This window comes from Monodon monoceros, unplaced genomic scaffold (assembly GCF_005190385.1).
Source record: "Monodon monoceros isolate NGI ecotype Baffin Bay Population unplaced genomic scaffold, NGI_Narwhal_1 Super_Scaffold_11, whole genome shotgun sequence".
Lineage (NCBI taxonomy): Eukaryota > Metazoa > Chordata > Mammalia > Artiodactyla > Monodontidae > Monodon > Monodon monoceros.
In genome coordinates, this window is record NW_021703767.1 from 133,125,852 (window position 1) to 133,148,547 (window position 22,696).

Below are 22,696 nucleotides of genomic sequence, written 5' to 3' on the forward strand. Positions count from 1 at the left end.
ATTCTTTTTCAGGTTCTTTTCCCTTATAGATTACTACAAAACCAGCACGACTTGTTGAAAAGACTATTCTTTTGCCATTGAATTGTGTTGGTATTGTTGTTGAAAATCAGTTGACCATAAATCTAAGAGTTTATTTCTGGATTCTCAGTTCTTTGCCATTGATATATATGCTTGTCCTTACACCAGTACACAGTGTCCTCATTACTGTAGATTTATAATAAGTTTTGAAATCAGAAGGTATGAATCCTCCAAATTTATTCTTCGGTGATTCTGGGTTCCTTGAATTTCATATCAGTTTTATGATCAACTTGTCAGTTTCTGCAAAGAAACCAGCTAGGGTTTGATAGGTATTGTATTGAATCTGTAGATCACTTTGGGCACTAATGCCATCTTAACAGTGTTAGGTCTTCTAGTCCATGAGCATGAGAAGCCTTTCTGTTTATTTAGATCATCTTTGATTTTTTTCAACAATGTTTTGTAGTTTTCAGTGTACAAATCTTAAACTTCTTTTAAAGATTATTCCCAGTTATTATTTTATTCTATTATAAATAGAATTATTTTTCTTAATTTCACATTTAGATTGTTCATTGCTAGTGTGTAGAAGTAAAATTGGTTTTTATTACTGATTTTAAATCCTGCAGCCTTATTTGAACTTGTTTATTAGTCTAATATATTTATAGTAAATTCCTTGGAATTTTCTATATACAATATTAAGTCATCTGCAACTTCTTTCCCTCCAATCTGGATACCTTTTATTTCATTTTCTTGCTTAATTGCTTTGGCTAGAACCTTTAGTACAATGTTGAGTAGAAGTGGTCAGAGCAGACATCTTTGTCTTGCTTCTGTTCTTAGTGGGGAAGTTTTTGGCCTTTCAAGGTTAAATATGATGTTGGCTGTAGATATTTTATAGTTGCCTTTATCATGTTGAGGAAGTTCACATTTATTCCTGGTTTGTTGAGTATTTTTATTATGTAAGGGTATTGAATTTTGTCAGATGCCATTTTTGCATCTATTGAGATGATCACATGGGTTTGTCCTTTATTCTGTTAAGTGGGTTTATTTCATTGGATTGATTTTCATATGTTAAACCAATCTTGTATTCCTGGGGTTTTTGCATCTATATTCACAAGGGATGTTGATCTATAGTTCCTTTTCTTGTGATAGCTTTGTCTGGTTTTGGTATCAGGGTAACTGACCTCATAGAATAAGTTGGGAAGTGTTCTTTTCTGGGTTTTTTGGAAGTATTTGTGAAAGATTAGCATTAATTCTTCATTAAATGTTTGATAGAGTTCACCAGTGCTGCCATCTGGACCTATTCTTTTCTTGTGGGAAGTTTTAAAATTACTAATTCAATCCATTTACTTATTATGGGTCTGTTCAGATTTTCAGTTTCTTCTTGAGTCCAGTTAGGTAATTTGTGTCTTTCAAGGAGTGTGTCCATTTCGTCTGAGTTAGCTAATTTTTTATCTTATTCATAGAATTCCTTTATAATCTTTTTTTTTTTTTTTTTTTTTTTGGTGAGGTTGGTGATAATGTCCCATCATTCATTCTTGATTTTAGTAATTTTATTTGTTTCTCCTTTTTTCTTAGTCTAGTTTGTCAGTTTTGTTTACCTTACTACCCACTTTTAAAATTGCTTCAACAATAGTCATTTACTTGCCTTTCCTTTTAGGGTTGACTTCTTTATCCCAGGAGTCTCTGTGGTTGGTGGGTTCTCAATATGCTCCAGCCCCAGACTGCTAGAACAAGAGAGAATGATAGAATTGGCAGTGAAATACACAAACCACCCTCCTGCTCTCTGGATTCACAATCAGGTGAGCAAACCTGTGTTTAAACTGGGAGATCTGGGATCTCTGTCTCCCACAGAATTTGTGTTCAGCTCACTTAATCCACCTAAGAAACCTAGGCTTTCATGAAAAGGGTAGAAGCTCACAAAGAGCTCCCCTCCATCCAGAATTCAGACTGTAGCAAGGTTAAAGAAGCAGAACCTTTTTGATGCACTAAGGATGATGCAAAGATACTTTGGGGTCTTGAAATACCTTCTGGGTCACCAAACAGTATTCAGTTGAATGCTGCTTTAGGATTAAAACATTTTTACTTCATATGTACGTTTTTGGAAATTGGCTCTGTGTGTGTCTTGTAATTGGTAAATCTATAAATCAGATTATTTTGTCCTGACCATCTTAAATGAAGAGAATTAAGCTAATCATTCTCTCATTATTTGGAGAGGAAACAATCTCTGATTACGTACTTCTCGTGCCCAGTTGAGCACTGCTAAACCTGTGGTGCCACTGCCTCTCCATTTCAGTTTCTGGAGAGCTCTTCACATGTAATTTTGAGAAGGAGTCCACATTTGCTGCTAATAATTCATGGTTCATCATGGACCTCAACACAACCCTATGCTGCTGTTCCATTACCTACTAGAACTCTGATAACAAAGAGTGAGCTAAGAACAGATCAGTTATTTGTCTTCTTAGTTTTTGACCTTTATCTTTTTTTTAACTGCCATCCTCTTCACTTCTAGAGTGTGCCTTCTGTATTTACCAACAACCTCCATCCCATCTCAGGCACTTGCTTATCCCCTTTACGAAAAAGGAATGTGCTATATTGCAAATATTGTAGATACAAATAAACTGATTTTAAAATTTATATGGAAGAGCAAAGGAACTAGGGTAGCAAAAACAGTTTTGAAAAAGAAGACTAACAGGGGAGGAATCACATTACTCAAATTTAAGATTAAAATAAAGCTACAGTAATAAAAACAGTGTGGTATTGGTGAAGGGATAGACATATAGATCAATGGAACAGATTAAAGAGTTCAGTAGACCGGCACACATACGGCCTTTTGATTTTTGACAGAGGTGCTAAAGAAATTCAATGGAGAAAGGATAACCTTTTCAACAAACAGTGCTGGAATAGTTGTCTATCCATATGCAGAAAAAAGGAACATTGACTTAAATCTCATACTTTATATTCAGAGTTAACTCAAAATATATTGTAGGTCTAAGTAAAGGTTTTAGAAGAAAACACTGGATATATTCTGAACATCAGGGTAGGCAGATAGTTCTTAGACATGACACCAAAAGCAAGATTCCTAAGAGGAAAGATTTATATATCGGACTTAATCAAAATTAAAATTTTTTTTCTGCAAAATACACTATAACAGAATTTTCAAAAAGAAGCCACAGCCTAGGAGAAAGTATTTGCAAATTAGATATCCAACAAAGGACTCATATCCAGAATATATAAAGAACTTGCAAAAGGCAGCAAAAATAAAACAAACATAATTTTTAAATGGGCAAAGGATTGAACAGATGCTTCCCTAAAAAGGACATAAGGATGGCAAATAAGCAATGAAACAATGGTCAGCATCATTAACCATTAGGGAAATGCAGATTAAAACCATATATAGTGGGATACCTCTACAGACCTATTAGAATGACTAAAATTTAAAGTATCGACAATACCAAGTGCTACCAATGATGTGGAGAAACTGGAACTCTTATATTGCTTATATTGTTAGAAGGAAAGCAAGATACTACAGCCATCCTGGAAAATATTTTGGCCGTTCCATATGAAACTAAATATACACTTACCATAATACCCAGCAGTACCACTCCTGGGTATTCATCCTAGAGAAACAAAAGAATTGTCCATATAAAAACCTGTACATGAATGTTTATAGTGGTTCTATTCATAATTGTCAAAAACTAGAAACAACCAAAACATCCCTCAGCAGGTGAATGGATAAACTGTGATATCAATGCATTCATACAGTATACAGGCAGACCTTGTTTTACTGGGCCTTACTTTACTGCACTTTGCAAATAATTGTGTTCTTTTACTAATTGAATGTTTGTGGCAACCCTGCCTTGTCAGATGATAGTTAGCATTTTTTTTAACAATAAAGGTTTTCTTTATATGAAGAAATTTTTTAAATTAAAGTATAGTTGGGCTTCCCTGGTGGCGCAGTGGTTGAGAGGCCACCTGCTGATGCAGGGGACACGGGTTCATGCCCCAGTCCGGGAAGATCCCACATGTCGCAGAGCGGCTGGGCCCGTGAGCCATGGCCACTGAGCCTGCGCGTCCGGAGCCTGTGCTCTGCAACGGGAGAGGCCACGACAGTGAGAGGCCCGCATACCGCAAAAAAAAAAAAAAAAAAAGTATAGTTAATATACAATGTTATGTTAGTTTCAGATGTGCAGCAAAGTGACTCAGCTATACATATATATGTATGTGTGTGTATATATATATATACATACATATATATATTCTTTTTCAGATTCTTTCCCATTATAGGTTATTACAAGATATTGAATATAGTTTCCTGTAGTATATAGTAGGTCCTTGTTGTTTATCTGTCTTATATATAGCAGTAGTATATGTATGTTAATCCCAAACTCTTAATTTATCCCTTCCCCAGCTTTCCCCTTTGGTGGCCGTAATTTTGTTTTCTATGCCTGTGAGTCTATTTCTGTTTTGTAAATAAGTTTTTTTGTATTATTTTTTTAGATTCCACATACAGGTGATATATGATATTTGTCTTTGTCTTGTTTACTTCACTTAGTATGATAATCTCTAAGTCTATCCATGTAGCTTCAAATGGCATTATTTCATTCTTTTTTATGGCTGAGTATTATTCCATCATATATATATACCACATCTTCTTTAGCCATTCATCTGTTGATGGACATAAGGTTGTTTCCATGTCTTGGCTATTGTGAATAGGTCTGCTATGAACTTTGTGGTGCATGTATCTTTTCAAATTAGAGTCTTCTCTAGATATATGCCCAGGAGTGGGATTGATGGATCATATGCTAAGTCTGTTTTTAGTTTTTTAAGGAACCTCCATACTGTTCTTTATAGTGGCTGCACCAATTTACCTTTCTACCAACAGTTTGGAAGGTTGCCTTTCCCCACACCCTGTCCACCATTTATTTGTAGACTTTTTGATGATGGCCATTCTGACTGGAGTGAGGTGGTACCTCATAGTCGTTTTGATTTGCATTTCTCTAATAATTAACGACATTGAGCATCATTTCATATGCCTTTTGGCCATCTGTATGTCTTCTTTGGAGAAATGTCTGTTTAGGTCTTCTACCCATTTTTTAATTGGGTTTTTTTTTGATATTAAGCTGTATGAGCTGTTTGTATATTTTGGGCGTTAATCCCTTGTTGGTAGCATTGTTTGCAAATATTTTCTCCCAGTCCATAGGTTGTCTTTTCGCTTTGTTTATGGTTTCCTTTGTTGTGCAAAAGCTTTTAAGTTTAATTAGGTCCCATTTGTTTATTTTTGTTTTTATTTCCATTACTCTAGGAGATGGATCCAAGAAAAATATTGCTGAAATTTATGTCAAAGAGTGTCCTGCCTATGTTTTTCTCTAGGAGTTTAATAGTATCTGGTCTTAACATTTAGGTCTTTAATCCACTTTGAGTTTGTTTTTCTATATGATGTTAGAGAATGTTCTAATTTTATTCTTTTACATGTAGCTGTCCAGTTTTCCCCATACCAGTTAGTGAAGAGACTGTCTTTTCTCCATTGTCTATTCTTGCCTCCTTTGTCATAGATTAATTGACCATAAGTGTGTGGGTTTATTTCTGGGCTTTCTGTCCTGTTCCATTGATCTGTCTTGTGCCAGTACCGTACTGTTTTGATTACTGTAGCTTTGTAGTATAAAGTATTTTTTAATTAAGGTATGTACATGTTTTTTTAGACATAATGCTACTGTACACTTAATAAAGTATAATGTAAACATAACTTTTATATGCATTATAAATGTATTATATGCACAGCAACCAAACAATGGCTGTGACTCACTTAATTGTAGTACTCGCTTTATTGCTGTGTTCTGGAATCCAACCTGCAGTATCTCCCAGGTCCACCTGTATTTGTTAATTAAGCAGTAAAAACAGATCAACTGTTGATGCACAACACAACTCAGGTGAATCTCAGGGGTGTTATGTTGAGTGAAAAAAGCCAGTCTCAAAGGTCCCATACATCTCATTTATGCCACAATCTGGAAGGCAGAAATACAGTGATGGAAACGTGGTTGACAAGGGATAGGGTGGGGAAGGGTGTGAGCAGAAAGGGATAGCATAGGGGAGTTTTGGGGGGGTGATGGAACTGTTCAGTATCAATTTTGGTGCTACACTTCTCTATGTTTGTGTTAAAATTCATAGAAGTGTACAACAACAAAAAACTGTTACCGTAAAGATAATGTAAAAAATAAAAGATTTCTAAATCTACAGCAGCATAAAAAAATATTCTTCCTATGGTTTACATGTCAGGTTGTATCTGTTTACACACATTTCTAACTGCTTGCCTTAGCATTTCCATTGTAAATGTATCCTGTCACATTTCTACCCTGCGACCTTCTGAGTCCTTCCTTTGGTGTGGCCTCGGCTATCTCATTCCTTTTTATATTCTCGTTGGATTTTCCTCCATCACTATCTCCAGGTTGCATCCTGAGTTGTTAAAGTATGCCCTGAGGGTGGGACCAGCAAGGTGTCCATGTGCCCCGAGTTCAGTGCTAAAAGGAGCTTAGCCATCTGGGCTCCTAGTGCCACGTGCCCCCTCCAGTTGTTGGCCGCCTACGTGACCTGGACCTGTTCCTGGTCCATAGCTTCCTGCTTGGTTTCATGGCTCATTGGCATTTCAGTGGAGGAACTTATTCCAAGAGGCTGTAGAAAATCTCCAAGTGGCATTGCTTGAGTGCACATCCTAATTGTATTGCCTGCTCCACTCTGCCCAGTGGGAGTTGCAAACAGCCTTTATGAAGTCAGATTTTTCTTGGAACCATTCTCAGGTGTCTGTTTTCCTCCTGAGGATTCGTCTTATTAAGCTATTAGAGTGGACAATAGAGGCACGTGAGTGTCTCGGTGGCAGCAGGCTGCTGTGTTGGGACATGGAATAAAGTGCCATAAACGTCTTCCTTTATTTTCTCTGCTTTGGCTCAAGCTCCTGGTAGGGTAAAGGGTTGTAGACAGCTATTGTGTGCTGGGCACCAGTTGCAGTGGAAAAGTTGTTTATTTCAAAAGTAGAAAATCTATATCCAAATTAGATACATTGCCATGTAATTGAAGGTAATGTCCCTTTACTCGCTTCCATTTTATACTCTACAGCACTTTGAGTCTCGTGTTCATGCTACCCTGGCAGTTTTTATTGATCAACAAAAGACAAAGGTGGCTTTTGATTCTTTCCAGATGCTAGCAAATTAAGAGATAGATCTACTGAAGATTATTTTGTCACTAAGGAGATGACAGGCTTCTTGATTATTATCTTTCTCTGGAACATATTTTCTTGACAACTTAAGGGTTGAAAATGCTCTGGTTTCTAAAAGCAGTAACCTAAAGTTTTTGTTTGGTATCATTACTAAGCACTCTGAAGGTGACCATTGGAGGGAATTATTTCTGTCTTGTTTCTTAGTCTCTTTTACTCTTAGATTCTTAGAGATAAAGAGAAATGTACAGGCAAGAAGGAGAGGAGGGGAGAGAGATTAACTCTGCTGTCATCATTAGACAGAGCCTCCACAGATTTCTGTTTTCAAGACTTGAAAGGGAAGAGCATTTTAAAGCACTTTGGAAGACAGTGTAGCAATTCCTAGATTTTAGTTATTCCTAAAAGAATGCACCCTTGCTGCTAATTTCTTCTGTCAAAAATGAAAACCCATGTACCATCCTTCATGTAAAAATCTCCTGCATCTTTAAAATAGTTCAGATGGGGTTTTTTTTCCCCCTCAGAGAAAGGATTTCCATTCATTTAACAGTTCTTGACCAAAAAGGACTTGTTCTGTGAATTCACATAATTTTCATTTTTTCTTAGATTTTCTCTAAGTTTAGTTCTTTAAGTTGTAGAGCCCCAAATTAAATTCATATCAAAAAGTACTTACTGTGCACCTGTCAGGCAAGACACCAGGTGAGCGCTCAGGGTTGGTCTTCAGAAAGTGCCTGAACTGAGGGAGTCTACTCAGTTGACTTGTGTCAAGAATGCTCCTAGTATAAATGATTTCTTTATTCCTAAGTTCTGTTTTTTGGTGACAGGGAAGAAGGAAGCAGGCACCCCCTATGTTTTTTCTTCTGTGACAGCCACATGACCAAAATACCCTCCATGTAGTGCTTGCTGCCAGCAGGGGTTCCCCCACAGTGTCATGCAATGCCCACCATGGCCCTGGGGGGTGAGCAGGACGGGGGCTGGAACCCATTTTCCAGGTGCGGCAGCAGAGGCTGAGAGGAGCGAAGGGACTTGCTGGATTTCGTAGGGGCTGTGATTAAAAGTTAGCTTTCTGACTCCTAGATCAGTGTGTTTTTATCCAAATTAAGGGTTCTCAACACTGCTGGATCCAATGCCCCCTTTCATTTCTGAAATGAAATTCAAAGTTAGTATATACATAGGTACATACATTAAATAAATACATTTAAAATATAACACAATTCTCTAAATACAATACAAAGGAGAAATAAAGGAAAGTGATCCATAATCAAAGACTGTATTTCAGTGTATAAATGGTGGGACATGTCTAAACTAGAAGGTAGAATGAGGTAGGCAGGTTGCTGTTCCTCAGTGTAGGATCACCGGGAATACACGTATACAGATGCAGGTGGTGCAGGTGTTTCCTGGCAACAGAATGACCACACATACGTGCTGTACACTGGGATGTGGTTCTCCAGAATAGTGAACATGTTTGGTAAATTTCTGGACACAACAACATACAGTCTACATGGCAGTGACATTCTGGAAAATTCAGACCACGTTAGATCCAGGCAAACAATACTTTGACTTGTGTTTGTTTCTGGGTTTGTTTTGGTGTTTTTTTTGGCAGTATGTGGGCCTCTCATTGTTGTGGCCTCTCCCATTGCAGAGCACAGGCTCCGGATGCGCAGGCTCAGTGGCCATGGCTCACGGGCCCAGCCACTCCGTGGCATGTGGGATCTTCCCGGACCGGGGCACGAACCTGTGTCCCCTGCATCGGCAGGCGGACTCTCAACCACTGTGCCACCAGGGAAGCCCTCTGTTTTTGTTTTTTATACAGCAGGTTCTTATTAGTAATCCATTTTGTACACGTCAGTGTATACATGTCAATCCCAATCTCCCAATTCATCACGCCACCACCCCCCAGCCCCGCTGCTTTCCCCCCTTGGTGTCCATACGTTTGTTCTCTACATGTGTGTCTCAATTTCTGCCCTGCAAACTGGTTCATCTGTACCATCTTTCTAGGTTCCACATATATGCGTTAATATGCTATATTTGTTTTTCTCTTTCTGACTTACTTCACTCTGTATGACAGTCTCTAGATCTTACCATGTCTCTACAAATGACCCAGTTTTGTTCCTTTTTACGGCTGAGTAATATTCCATCGTATACATGTACCACATCTTCTTTATCCGTTTGTCTGTCGATGGACATTTAGGTTGCTTCCATGTCCTGGCTATTGTAAATAGTGCTGCAGTGAACATTGGGGTACATGTGTCTTTTTGAATTATGGTTTTCTCTGGGTATATGCCCAGTAGTGGGATTGCTGGGTCATATGGTAATTCTAATTTTAGTTTTTTAAGGAACCTCCATACTGTTTTCCATAGTGGCTGTATTAATTTACATTCCCATCAACAGTGCAAGAGAGTTCCCTTTTCTACACACCCTCTCCAGCATTTGTTGTTTGTGGATTTTCTCATGATGCCCATTCTAACTGGTGTGAGGTGATACCTCATTGTAGCTTTGATTTGCATTTCTCTAATAATTAGTGATGTTGAGCAGCTTTTCATGTGCTTCTTGGCCATCTGTATGTCTTCTTTGGAGAAATGTCTATTTAGGTCTTCTGCCCATTTTTTGATTCGGTCGTTCGTTTTTTTTAATATTGAGCTGCATGAGCTGTTTATATATTTTGGAGATTAATCCTGTGTCCGTTGATTTGTTTGCAAATATTTTCTCCCATTCTGAGGGTTGTCTTTTAGTCTTGTTTGTAGTTTCCTTTGCTTTGCAAAAGCTTTTAAGTTTCATTAGGTCCCATTTGTTTATTTTTGTTTTTATTTCGATTACTCTAGGAGGTGGATCAAAAAAGATCTTGCTATGATTTATGTCATAGAATATTCTTCCTGTGTTTTCCTCTAAGAGTTTTATAGTGTATGGTCTTACATTTAGGTCGCTAATCCATTTTGAGTTTATTTTTGTGTATGGTGTTAGGGAGTGTTCTAATTTCATTCTTCTACATGGAGCTGTCCAGTTTTCCCAGCACCACTTATTGAAGAGAGTGTTTTTTCTCCATGGTATATCCTTGCCTTCCTTTGTCATAGATTAGTTGACCATAGGTGCAGGGGTATATCTCTAGGCTTTCTATCCTGTTCCATTGATCTATGTTTCTGTTTTTGTGCCAGTACCATATTGTCTTGATTACTGTAGCTTTGTAGTATAGTCTGAAGTCAGGGAGTCTGATTCCTCCAGCTCCGTTTTTTTCCCTCAAGACTTCTTTGGCTATTCGGGGTCTTTTGTGTCTCCATACAAATGTTAAGATTTTTTCTAGTTTTGTAAAAAAATGCCATTGGTAATTTGATAGGGATTGCATTGAATCTGTAGGTTGCTTGGGAAGTATAGTCATTTTCACAATATTTATTCTTCCAATTCAAGAACATGGTATATCTCTCCATCTGTTGGTGTCATCTTTAATTTCTTTCATCAGTGTCTTGTAGTTTTCTGCATACAGGTCTTTTGTCTCCCTAGGTAGGTTTATTCCTAGGTATTTTATTCTTTGTGTTGCAGTGGTAAATGGGAGTGTTTCCTTAATTTCTCTTTCAGATGTTTCATCATTTATGTATAGGAATGCCAGAGATTTCTGTGCATTAATTTTGTATCCTGCAACTATGTTGAATAATAGCGGTGAGAGTGGATATCTTTGTCTTGTTCCTGATCTTAGGAGAAATGCTTTCAGTTTTTCGCCATTGAGAATGATGTTTGCTGTGGGCTTGTTGTGTATGGCCTTTATTATGTTGAGGAAGGTTCCCTCTATGCCTACTTTCTGGAGAGTTTTTATCATAAATGGGTGTTGAATTTTGTCAAAAGCTTTTTCTGCATCTATTGAGATGATCATATGGTTTTTATTCTTCAGTTTGTTAATATGGTGTATCACATTGATTGATTTGCGTATACTGAAAATCCTTGCATCCCTGGGATAAATCCCACTTGATCATGGTGTATGATCCTTTTAATGTGTTGTTGGATTCTGTTTGCTAGTATTTTGTTGAGGATTTTTGCATCTATATTCATCAGTGATATAGGTGTGTAATTTTCTGTTTTTGTAGTGTCTTTGGTTTTGTTTTGTTTTTTTGCGGTACGCGGGCCTCTCACTGTTGTGGCCTCTCCCGTTGTAGGGCACAGGCTCCGGATGTGCAGGCTCAGCGGCCATGGCTCACGGGCCCAGCCGCTCTGCGGCATGTGGGATCCTCCTGGACCGGGGCACGAACCCGTGTCCCCTGCATCGGCAGGCGTACTCTCAATCACTGCGCCACCAGGGAAGCCCGTATCTTTGGTTTTGGTAACAGAGTGATGGTGGTCTTATAGAATGAGTTTGGGAATGTTCCTTCCTCTGCAGTGTTTTGGAAGAGTTTGAGAAGGATGGGTGTTAGCTCTTCTCTAAATGTTTGGTAGAATTCACCTGTGAAGCCATCTGGTCCTGGATTTTTGTTTGTTGGAAGATTTTTAATCACAGTTTCAATTTCATTACTTGTGATTGGTCTGCTTATATTTTCTATTTCTTCCTGGTTCAGTCTTGGAAGCTTATACCTTTCTAAGAATTTGTCCATTTCTTCCAAGTTGTCCTAAAATTTTATTGGCATAGAGTTGCTTGTAGTAGTCTCTTAGGATGCTTTGTATTTTTGCAGTGTCTGCTCTAACTTCTCCTTTTTCATTTCTAATTTTATTGATTTGAGTCCTCTCCCTCTTTTTCTTGATGGGTCTGGCTAATGGTTTATCAATTTTGTTTATCTTCTCAAAGAACCAGCTTTTAGTTTTATTGACCTTTGCTGTTGTTTTCTTTGTTTCTATTTCATTTATTTCTGCTCTGATCTTTTTGATTTCTTTCCTTCTACTAACTTTGGGTTTTGTTTGTTCTTCTTTCTCTAGTTCTTTTAAGTGTAAGGTTAGATTGTTTATTTGAGATTTTTCTTGTTTCTTGAGGTAGGCTTGTATTGCTATAAATTTATCCTCTTAGAAATGCTTTTGCTGCATCCCATAGGTTTTGGATCATTCTGTTTTCATTGTCATTTGTCTCTAGGTATTTTTTTGATTTCCTCTTTGATTTCTTCAGTGATCTCTTGGTTATTTAGTAATGTATTGTTTAGCCTGCATATGTTTGCGGTTTTTACCGTTTTTTTCCCTGTAATTTCTAATCTCATAGCATTGTGGTCAGAAAAGATGCTTGATATGATTTCAGTATTCTTAAATTTACTAAGACTTGATCTGTGACCCAAGATGTGACCTGTCCTGGAGAATGTTCCGTGCGCACTTGAGAAGAAAGTGTAATCTGCTGTTTTTGCATGGAATGTCCTATAAATATCAAATCTATCTGGTCTTTTGTGTCATTTAAAGCTTGTGTTTCCTTATTCATTTTCTGTTTGGATGATCTGTCCATTGGTGTAAGTGAGGTGTTAAAGTATTATTGTGTTACTGTCGATTTCCTCTTTTATAGCTGTTAGCAGTTGCCTTATGTATTGAGGTGCTCCTGTGTTGGGTGCATATATATTTATAATTGTTATATTTCTTCTTGGATTGATCCCTTGATCATTATGTAGTGTCCTTCCTTGTCTCTTGTAATGTTCTTTATTTTAAAGTCTATTTTACCTGATAGGAGTATTGCTACTCCAGCTTTCTTTTGATTTCCATTTGCATGGAATATCTTTTTCCATCCCCTCACTTTCAGTCTGTATGTGTCCCTAGGTCTGAAGTCGGTCTCTTGTAGACAGCATATATATATGGGTCTTGGTTTTGTATCCATTCAGCGAGCCTGTGTCTTTTGGTTGGAGCATTTAATCCATTCACGTTTAAGGTAATTATCGATGCGTATGTTCCTATGACCATTTTCTTAATTGTTTTGGGTTTGTTTTCGTGGGTCCTTTTCTCCTCTTGTGCTTCCCCGTTAGAGAAGTTCCTTTAGCATTTGTTGTAGAGCTGGTTTGGTGGTGTGGAATTCTCTTAGCTTTTGCTTGTCTGTAAAGCTTTTGATTTCTCCATTGAATCTGAATGAGATCCTTGCCGGGTAGAGTAATCTTGGTTGTAGGTTCTTCCCTTTCATCACTTTATATATGTCATGCCACTACCTTCTGGCTTGTAGAGTTTCTGCTGAGAAATCAGCTGTTAACCTTATGGGAGTTTCCTTGTCTGTTATTTGTCATTTTTCCCTTGCTGCTTTCACTGATTTTTCTTTGTCTTTAATTTTTGCCAATTTGATTACTGTGTGTCTTCGCATGTTTCTCCTTGGGTTTATCCTGTATGGGACTCTCTGCACTTCCTGGACTTGGGTGGCTATTTCCTTTCCCATGTTAGGGAAGTTTTCGACTATCCTCTCTTCAAATATTTTCTCGGGTCCTTTCTCTCTGTCTTCTCCTTCCGAGACCCCTGTAATGCGAATGTTGTTGTGTTTAACGTTGTCCCAGAGGTCTCTTAGGCTGTCTTCATTTCTTTTCATTCTTTTATCTTTATTCTGTTCCACAGCAGTGAGTTCCACCATTGTGTCTTCCAGGTCACTTATCCGTTCTTCTGCCTCAGTTATTCTGCTATTGATTCCTTCTAGTGTAGTTTTCATTTCAGTTATTGTATTGTTCATCTCTGTTTGTTTGTTCTTTAGTTCTTCTAGGTCTTTGTTAAACATTTCTTGCATCTTCTCTATCTTTGCCTCCATTCTTTTTCCGAGGTCCTGAATCATCTTTACTATCATTATTCTGAATTCTCTTTCTGGAATGTTGCCTATCTCCACTTCATTTAGTTGTTTTTCTGGGGTTTTATCTTGTTCCTTCATCTGGTACATAGCCCTCTGCCTTTTCATCATGTCTGTCTTTCTGTCAATGTGGTTTTTGTTCCACAGGCTGCAGGATTGTGGTTCTTCTTGCTTCTGCTGTCTGCCCTGTGGTCGAGTTTTTTTGTAAAATGATTTAGGGTCTAGTCTCAGATCGTTCCAAACCAGTTTTCACCTGCATGTACGTCCCATGGATCTTTTAGAAGTCTGTGCAGGGCAGCCCTGTGCATCACAGAGACTGGTGTGCCGCCACACCAGCTCTCTGACTTAAAAGCCCTCGTTTGCCTCATTTGCTGATTTCTGTGCTGTAAATACTCCCACAGTTGCTGGCATCAAACTACCAGTAGAAACTGGCCCACACAATTCCTGCAGATTTAACCATCCGCTTAGTAGGAGCCAGCTTCTGGGCACCACTAACTTCACAGGACATCTGGTGTCTCTGGCCCTGCCCTCTAAATGCCAGTTGGATTCCCCACGTCATCATGACCTGAAAAAAGTGTCACCACAGATTTCCAAAACACCTCCCTCAGGGGCAGTACCGCCCCCATGGAGAACCAGTGCATTCAGCTCTGATGGTATCTCTGGTGTAAGTGACCTCACCCAGTTGTAGCTGCTTTACCTGGGTGGGTGTGATTGGTACTCAACCCCTAGGCTGGAACCTCTGGCTGCCTGTTCTGCTCCAGGGAGAAGCTGACAGCACTGAGCAGGACCGCAGTGCTGGCCTCAGCCTGTGGAGCAGCCTGGCTGTTCCCTGCTGGCGGCCAGGAGGAAGCCTGGGGACCCACACTTCTCAGCCCTGATGAGCCCAGGGTAGCCCCATCCCACCTCTCAGCTCCAAGGCTTTAATCAGAGCACAGGCGCACAGCTCAGAAAAGGACACTCATACGTCAGGGCTGTCCCCTGGGCCCAGTGCCTCTCTGCACAACCCAGTTAGTTCAGCACCTGAGAAGTTAACAAATGGCAGGATTCCTGAAACGAGCCTCCGTTTCTCAACACCAGAGTGGCTGTGCAGCCTGCATCATGAAGGTGGAGGAGCACATGGCCTGTATGAGGCACAGGTGGGATCAGTTCACGGCCCTGCGAGAACTGAGAGCAAGCTGTAAAAATGGCCCTAAAAACTGACCAGAATATAGGAGGTGGATGCACTCTGCTTTCCGAAGGAAGAACGTGGTTTAAGACCTTTGCTACACAGCATTAAAGGCTCGTTTCTCTCCCCCCTCAGTGTACACTGGACTCGGAAGTGGCCATGAGAGTGGGTGGAGAGTTCTTCTTTGACCCTCAGCCTGCAGATGCCTCTAGAAACCTTGTGTTGATTGCGGGAGGAGTTGGAATTAACCCTCTGCTTTCCATCCTGCGGCATGCAACAGACCTCCACAGAGAACGGGCGAACAAGGGACGTGGGTATGAGATTGGAACAATCAGACTGTTCTACAGCGCAAAAAACACCAGTGAGCTCCTGTTCAAGGTAAGGGAGGAGCGTGTGTCCCATAGCTTGCTGTGAGCAGACTCGCATCATGGTATTAGTGTCCACGGACCTTTCTTGTCTCTATTCCGTCTTCTCTGCAATAGTTCAGAAGCTGCAAAGGCTGAATCATGTTCAAATGAGGCCCAGGACAATTTAAAAAGCTAGTGCTGAGGAGGCTCCCAGTGCAGTGACAGGAGAGGGCAGGGCTGGGGGCTTGAATCAGGAGGTGGATGAGCAGGAAAGTCACCATGGCGCTGGGGTTCCCCAGAGAGTCACGAGGACTACGGGTGGGCTCAGATGGCACAGGAGTAGGTAAGACCCAGCTGGGTATGTGAAACTCCCAGCGGTTGCATCTGTGGAAACTAAGTCCATTTGACAGGAGAAGCGTTTCACTCTGGGTTGCTTTGCAGCTGCAAGGATGAACAAAAGAACAGAAACAGTTAAAAGACACAACTGTGGTCAGTGAAACTGCTGCTTAATTGCCCACGCCTGAGAAAAAGGAAAAAGAAAAAACTCCCGGAGAGTTAGTAATATGCTTGTTAGCATATTCAGATTTCAATTAAAGCCAAATAGCCCTCTGTACTCTGAATGCTCTGGTCTGCTCGGCTGCAAACAATATCTCTCTAAGTAGAGAGCGGAGGGGCAGACGTGTGTGGAATGGCAGTGGAGGTTCAGCGTCCCTGGGGGTGCACATCTGTTTTGATTTTTTTAAATTGTAGTGTGACCAAATATGTTTGACATTCCAGAAAAATATCCTTGATTTAGTAAATGAATTTCCTGAGAAGATTGCATGCAGTTTGCATGTTACAAAACAGACTACACAAATCAGTGCAGAACTCAAGCCGTACATCACGGGTGAGTCCCCTAAAGATGTTTTGACTGTATCCACACCGTTATTTTGTGGATGTGCCAGTTGGTTGAGTGTAGATGCTTTATTGCTGGGAGTTGCTGGCTGGGAATGTCACTACTTGGGGAATTGAGAGACGATTCATCATGGAAAAATACGGAGAGGTTAGTTGGATTTACTTATTATATACAGATCTGCTGCCCATATTAAAATTTATTTTCTGCATTTTTTAGGGGACCTTTGCGTCATCGCCGTAGTATGCATACAAAGAATTATACTCCGGCTTTGACTGAATCAATTCCATTTGCCATTAATAGTAATTTAAATTTCTCGTGGTTTCCCCTCCCTGGGAGGAGTTCTCACAAAGCAGTTTATTTACTTTGCTGAAGGCAGTTTTGAATCTCTTCCAGAGATCAGTATGCTCCCTGGCCCTGTCTGGTGAGTGCATTATGATCAGCTGCCCTCATTGCTTGCCGTGGATTCAGGAAACCTGGAGACGCGCTCTCTGCTTGGGTCCGGCCAGGACACCAGCAGGAGCCAGCATGCTGATGACTCAGGACGTGACCCACTGAGCTTAGTTACTGAAAATAAACACTGTTGCCGAGTTGTGGTTAGTCCTTCCTCTTTTCAGTACAGACACGTCTGGCTTAAATTGGTGTTTATTCTGTTTTTTGGTAGAAGGAAGAATAACGGAGAAGGAGATAAGATATCATATTTCAAGAGAGACCTTGTTCTACATTTGTGGCCCACCTCCCATGACAGACTTCTTCTCCAAGGAACTGGAGAGCAGCCACGTTCCCAAAGAGCACATCTACTTTGAGAAGTGGTGGTAGGGGGCAGGCGCAGGTGCAGAAGGGTGGGATGGAGGTCCACGAGGACAGGGACACTCTGTGTCCACACTCTGTGATTCGTGGTGGATGAATTTACCTCCACCCAGTCTTAGTTTTTAAGGCTGTGAACTCAGTGACCGGTTGGAGAAACAAGAAAAACCAGCTGACAGACTTAAATGATAAACTTGTTGCAAAAACTTCATTGATTAAACTGATTTTCACTACGTTGACTTTCTTTTATGAATAACTGCTTGATTATCTCATGATGTACCTTGAATTGGTCAATAGGGATTTTCTTTCCCCTTAAGGGAAAAAAAGACATAGACTTTTATTCAGTCATATGAAAATATGGTTTTGTGTGTGAAATGTAGGCTATCTTTAAATTATTTGATAACAACCTATATATCTTATGTTGAATAAATTTAAACATAATTTCATTTGAAATGCTTTATATTTAATGTCTTAGGGACTTCCTTGGTGGCACAGTGGTTAAGAATCCGCCTGTCAATGCAGGGGACACGGGTTCAAGCCCTGGTCCGGGAAGATCCCACATGCCATGGAGCAACTAAGCCCACGTGCCACAACTCCTGAGCCTGCGTGCCACAGCTGCTGAAGCGTGTGCGCCTAGAGCCCATGCTCTGCAACAAGGGAAACCACTGCAGTGAGAAACCTGCGCAGCGCAACGAAGAGTAGCCCCTGCTTGCTTCAACTAGAGAAAGCCCACGCGCAGCAACGAAGACCCAACGCAGCCAAAAATAAATAAATAAAATTTTAATGTTTTAGTTTACCTTATTGTTGCCTGCAGCCTTGCTTCTTCAGAAGTTGGATTTGGAAATAGAAAATTATTAGGAAAACTGCTTTATGGAATTGAACATCCAGCATATTTGCTTCATGTTAATAAACAACCTCAGTATGTATCCTAATTGTTAGTTTCTTCTCAGATGAAACCTTTCCTGGGGTCGGTGTCTTTGGCCACCTGCCTCAGTGCTACACGTGGGAGGCGGCTTCTTGTTTGGGACAGAGGCAAGGATGACTGCCGTGTTCCCTGTTGAATCTGCCTTTAGTGGCTCGGCTGGCTGGCTATAGAAATGTGCTTAGGATTGATTAGGGGGTACAGAGCCAATTCCAAACCCTGTTCCTCTGCCTTTTATTTCATTCTTTTGCCAGAGTTGTTCCTGGCACAGCAGCTTCTCACATACCTGTTGAGTGACTAAAAGAAAGCAACTACCGTTTAATCCCTTGCTAAGCCTGGGGTTGGGAGGTGGTCCCCGGGATGCATGGACAGAGTGGAGAGCATCGTCCTAAGGCTGCTCTGGTGGAACTGCTAGGAAGCAGACTTGACTTCTTATCTCTGTTTAGAGTTTAAAATACCTGAAATAAGTCCCCAGGCTCAGGCCAGGCCCTCCTTTCTGTGACAGGCAGTCTCGGACCATGGCCACTTTCCTGGAGAACCCCATGAGGTAAGGGGGGTCCGGGAAGAAGGGCAGACCAGAGCCGGAATGCAGGGGTCCGTGGAGAGGATTCTGTTCTCCAGCTGATGAGAGGGCAGGAGACCCTTTCTCCTCTCTGGGGTTGCAGGTCTCACAGGGACTCCAGGACTTAAACACATCACTGACTTACGGGGTCTGGCGACGGCTAGCATCACCATTCTAGCCTCTGCCCTGTTTTGAATTTTGTTTTAAGCAGGGATCATTTGTCAACTGTTTCAATCCCAGATTTGAATTCCGTGGGAGGAGAGGGGGACCCTTGACCCGACAGGAACATCAGAGTCCGTTCAGGGCAATGATCGTCACCATTTCAGAGGTGAGGGGAACATGAGGAGCTCTGACCTCCCTAAGGAGCCTGAGTCACCCGTTGGCCCCAAAGTGTCCAGGCCGAGGGCTGGCCTTGAGGGCGGAGCATGCTGAGGTTCAAGGGCGTGAGAGCACCACAGGGCCCTTCTGCCCACTGGCCAGGGCAGCTGGTAGTGGGGGGACACCCAGCTACCGAGAGGGAGTCCGCCCCAGGCCTTTCTGTGTTGGGAGTGGAGGTGCCGGGGAGTAGCTTCAGTGTGGCGTGGGACAGGGGCCTGTGTGCCCGGTGTTGTGTCACAGAGCAAGGGCCACCCGTCCTGGAGATCCCAGCTCTGCCCGCCACCCTGCCAGACACTGTCGCCATCTGTAAATCCCTGAGGGGCCAGGTCATGACCTTTGCCTAGACTGTAGCTCCTTCCAGCTCTGTTCTTTCTGGTGCTGAGCGCTGAACAGTGTATCTGGTCCACTGTCAAGGATGTCCTTTTGCCCTTGCTTGCTGGGCCAGTGAGAATCTCTTTGGTCCTCAAATTAAGTCCAGCCAGAGTGACTTGGAATTTATAGTGTGGTGGCTGAGAATGTCAACTGGAGAGAGCCTGTGAGCCAGGCTGCTTGGGTTCAGATCTCAGCTCTGCCACGTACTGGGTAGATGACCTGGAGCACGTCACTGACCTGCGTGATGCCTCAGTTTGTAATTACACACACGTGGGCACATAACGTGCCCCTGCATGTGAAACGGAGGTAATAATACCCCCTCCCTTGTGGGGCTGTTATGGGGATTAAAGGTGATGAAACATATGAAGTGCTCGGTAGAGCAGTGCATGAGTGTGAGTGTGTTAGTACTTTGCTTTTCCTCATCCTATTCAGGAAGGATGTAAGAGGCTGGATGGCGCAGGTTTAGTCCACCTGCCTGGAACCTGCACATGGTAGGGCTCTGTCTTGTTCAGCGCTCATTTTGGCACATGGTAAGTACTTAGTAGATACTTCTTACATGGGTGAGAGGACCTGCCCAGAGCTGATGGGCTGTTTTAAAGGCATTCTTAAGGATCCTTCTGGCCTTATGAGTTTGTGAAAGGATGTTTCTTCTTGGGACATGAGACCCTTTCAGAGTCTACTCAGAAGATAGGTTAAGCTGATGTGTGAGACTTTCTCAAATTTTGTGTTAGAATGAACGCTAATGCTCACCAGGAGATGGATCAAATACCTTGGCCTTTCCCAAATAGTCTGCCATTAAAGGGGCTTTCTCTGAGGCACAGGGCACTTCCTCATCCACAGGGTGTCTTTAGGTGGACGTGGAGCTCCGAGATAAGGATGTTCCCTGGGACGCTGTTTCTGGTCAGTAGCCCCTACTCTGAAAGAAAAAAAAAAAAAAAAAAGGTCTTACGAAAATGTTCAAAGATACACCAAAGTAGACAAGGCAGTAGAATTATACCATCCATCACCCAGCTTCACTGATTACCAACATTCTGCTGTTATTTGTGTCTGCCCTCAATTTTGACGTTTCAGGAGTATTTTGAAGTAACTCCTAGAAATCATGTCTTGTCACCTGTAAATTCTTCAGTGTATAACAGCCATGTCCCCTCAGTGTGACCCCCGTGCCCTCTTCACACTCAGCACAAGTAACAGTGACTCCTTAGTATCATCAAAACAACCTTCCTGAGCTCTTTTCCCCCCACTGCCTCAAAGTCCACGTGTTGCAATTTGGTTGATATGTCCTTTGAGCTTCTTTCAATCCACGGTCCCCTCTCCCCACCCCACACACATCTCCGTAGACATTTCATTGAAGAAACTGGGGCATTGGTCCTATAGACTTTCCCACATTGTAAACCCAGCCTACTGTATCCTCAAGGTGTCATTGAACATCACCCTGTATCCTCTGTATGTCACATAAACTGGTAAGGAGATCTAGAGCTCATTTAGATTCAAGATTTTGTTTTTCTTTTGCAGGACTACATCGTAAGTGGTGTTACGTATTTTTTTTTTCTTTTAAGAAGATGTTGAGGGTAGGAGTTTATTAATTTATTTCTGCTGTGTTGGGTCTTCGTTTCTGTGCGAGGGCTTTCTCTAGTTGCGGCGAGCGGGTGCCACTCTTCATCGCGGTGCGCGGCCCTCTCACTATCGCAGCTTCTCTTGTTGCGGAGCACAGGCTCCAGGCGCGCAGGCTCAGTAGTTGTGGCTCACGGGCCTAGTTGCTCCGCGGCACGTGGGATCCTCCCAGACCAGGGCTCGAACCCGTGTCCCATGCATCAGCAGGCAGATTCTCAACCACTGTGCCACCAGGGAAGCCCGGTGTTATGTATTTCTGTTGCATCCCAAGGAGGCACCTAATGTCTGTCCCACTTCTAGTGTTTTTAAGATTGATCAGTGGGTTCAGCTTTTGTCAGCCTGATCCCCCCAATGAAAAGTTCTCTATCAGCCTTTCACCTAATTATCTTAGTAGCTGTTGATCATTGTCTATACCTACTATTTCATTAAGGATTAATCGCCCATCTCTATCATTTTTTCTGCATTTATTACCCGTGACTCTTCTAAAAAGAACTTTCCCTCATTGACTTTGCCGTAAAATGAGTCTGAATTGGAAAGACAGAATCAGTGCTTGATTCCTTTTATTCATCAATTAGCCTATTAAGAGTTGGTGTCTGAGCAACCTCCAAAGATTGAAGATGACCAGTGACATTATTTTTTTTAAGTATCATTATGAACTCTTTGGCTTTTTGTACATTTGATTGTTTGCATCCATTGTGTTCAAACTTTCGATGGTTGGCTTGTTTGGGGATGTCCCGGCTGTGTTAGGGGCCCCCACTAAGTCGTGGGGTGTTGATGAGGTTTGGGGCTATTAGAGTTGCAAAAAGTGCTTGAATAAACAGAAAAGAGGAAAAGGAGATGAGTGTGCTGTCAGAAACCCACATGAAGAAAGTGTTTCAAGCAGGACGGACTGGTCAGCTGGGTCATTCTTGATGCAACAGGAGAGAAGTTCTCATGAGCAGCCATTGATGTAGCAACTGGAAGGTCACCGGTGATCTTGATAAGAGGGATGTCAAGAGTGAAACATTGGAGTGGGTGTGGGAACAACTGGGAGGAAAGAAATTGTAATGAGTATGAATCGTTGTTTCAAAGAATGTTATTGTAAAGGGAAGGAAAAAGATGGGATGGTAACTGGAAAGGGAAATGGGGTCAAGAGAACTCCATTTTTTTAAACTCATTAAAAAAAAATTTTATTGAAGTATACTTGATTTACAATGTTGTATTAATTTCTGCTGTACAGCAAAGTGATTCAGTTATACATATATGTATTCTTTTTCACATTCTTTTCCATTATGGCTTATCACAGGATATTGAATATAGTTCCCTGTTCTGTACAGTAGGACCTCGTGGATCCATCCTATATATAATAGTTGGCACCTGCTAACCCCAAACTCCCAATCCATCCCTCCCCCACACCCCCCCTTGGCAACCACAGGTCTGTTCTCTATGTCTGTGAGTGTTTCTGTTTCGTAGATGTGTTCATTTGTGTAATATTTTAGATTCCACATATAAGTGATATCATACGATATTTGTCTTTTCCTGTCAACTTCACTTAGTATAATAATCTCTAGGTCCATCCATGTTGCTGCAAACAACATTCTTTTTTATGGCTGAGTAGTATTCCATTGTATATATGTACCACATCTTCTTTATCCATTCCTCTGTCGATGGACACTTAGGTTGTTTCCATGTCTTGGCTATTGTGAATAGTGCTGCTATGAATATAGGGGTGCATGTATCTT

The 22,696-nt window shown here is 41.3% G+C and overlaps 1 protein-coding gene across 3 annotated transcripts in view; it reads left to right on the forward strand.

Moving 5' to 3' along the window:
• OXNAD1 (oxidoreductase NAD binding domain containing 1) overlaps positions 1-20,326 on the forward strand; it is a 58,518-nt gene extending 38,192 nt beyond the window's left edge. For 2 of the 3 annotated variants that reach the window (XM_029214574.1, XM_029214575.1), the window contains 4 exons: positions 1,673-1,814; positions 15,220-15,462; positions 16,209-16,317; positions 16,988-20,326. In XM_029214574.1, coding sequence (XP_029070407.1) covers positions 1,673-1,814; positions 15,220-15,462; positions 16,209-16,317; positions 16,988-17,142 — 649 coding nt within the window. In that variant the 3' untranslated portion in view covers positions 17,143-20,326. Of the gene's footprint in view, positions 1-1,672; positions 1,815-15,219; positions 15,463-16,208; positions 16,474-16,987 lie in introns of all 3 variants that reach the window. The other variant, XM_029214576.1, reaches the window with a different exon arrangement.
• The last annotated feature ends 2,370 nt before the right edge of the window (positions 20,327-22,696 follow it).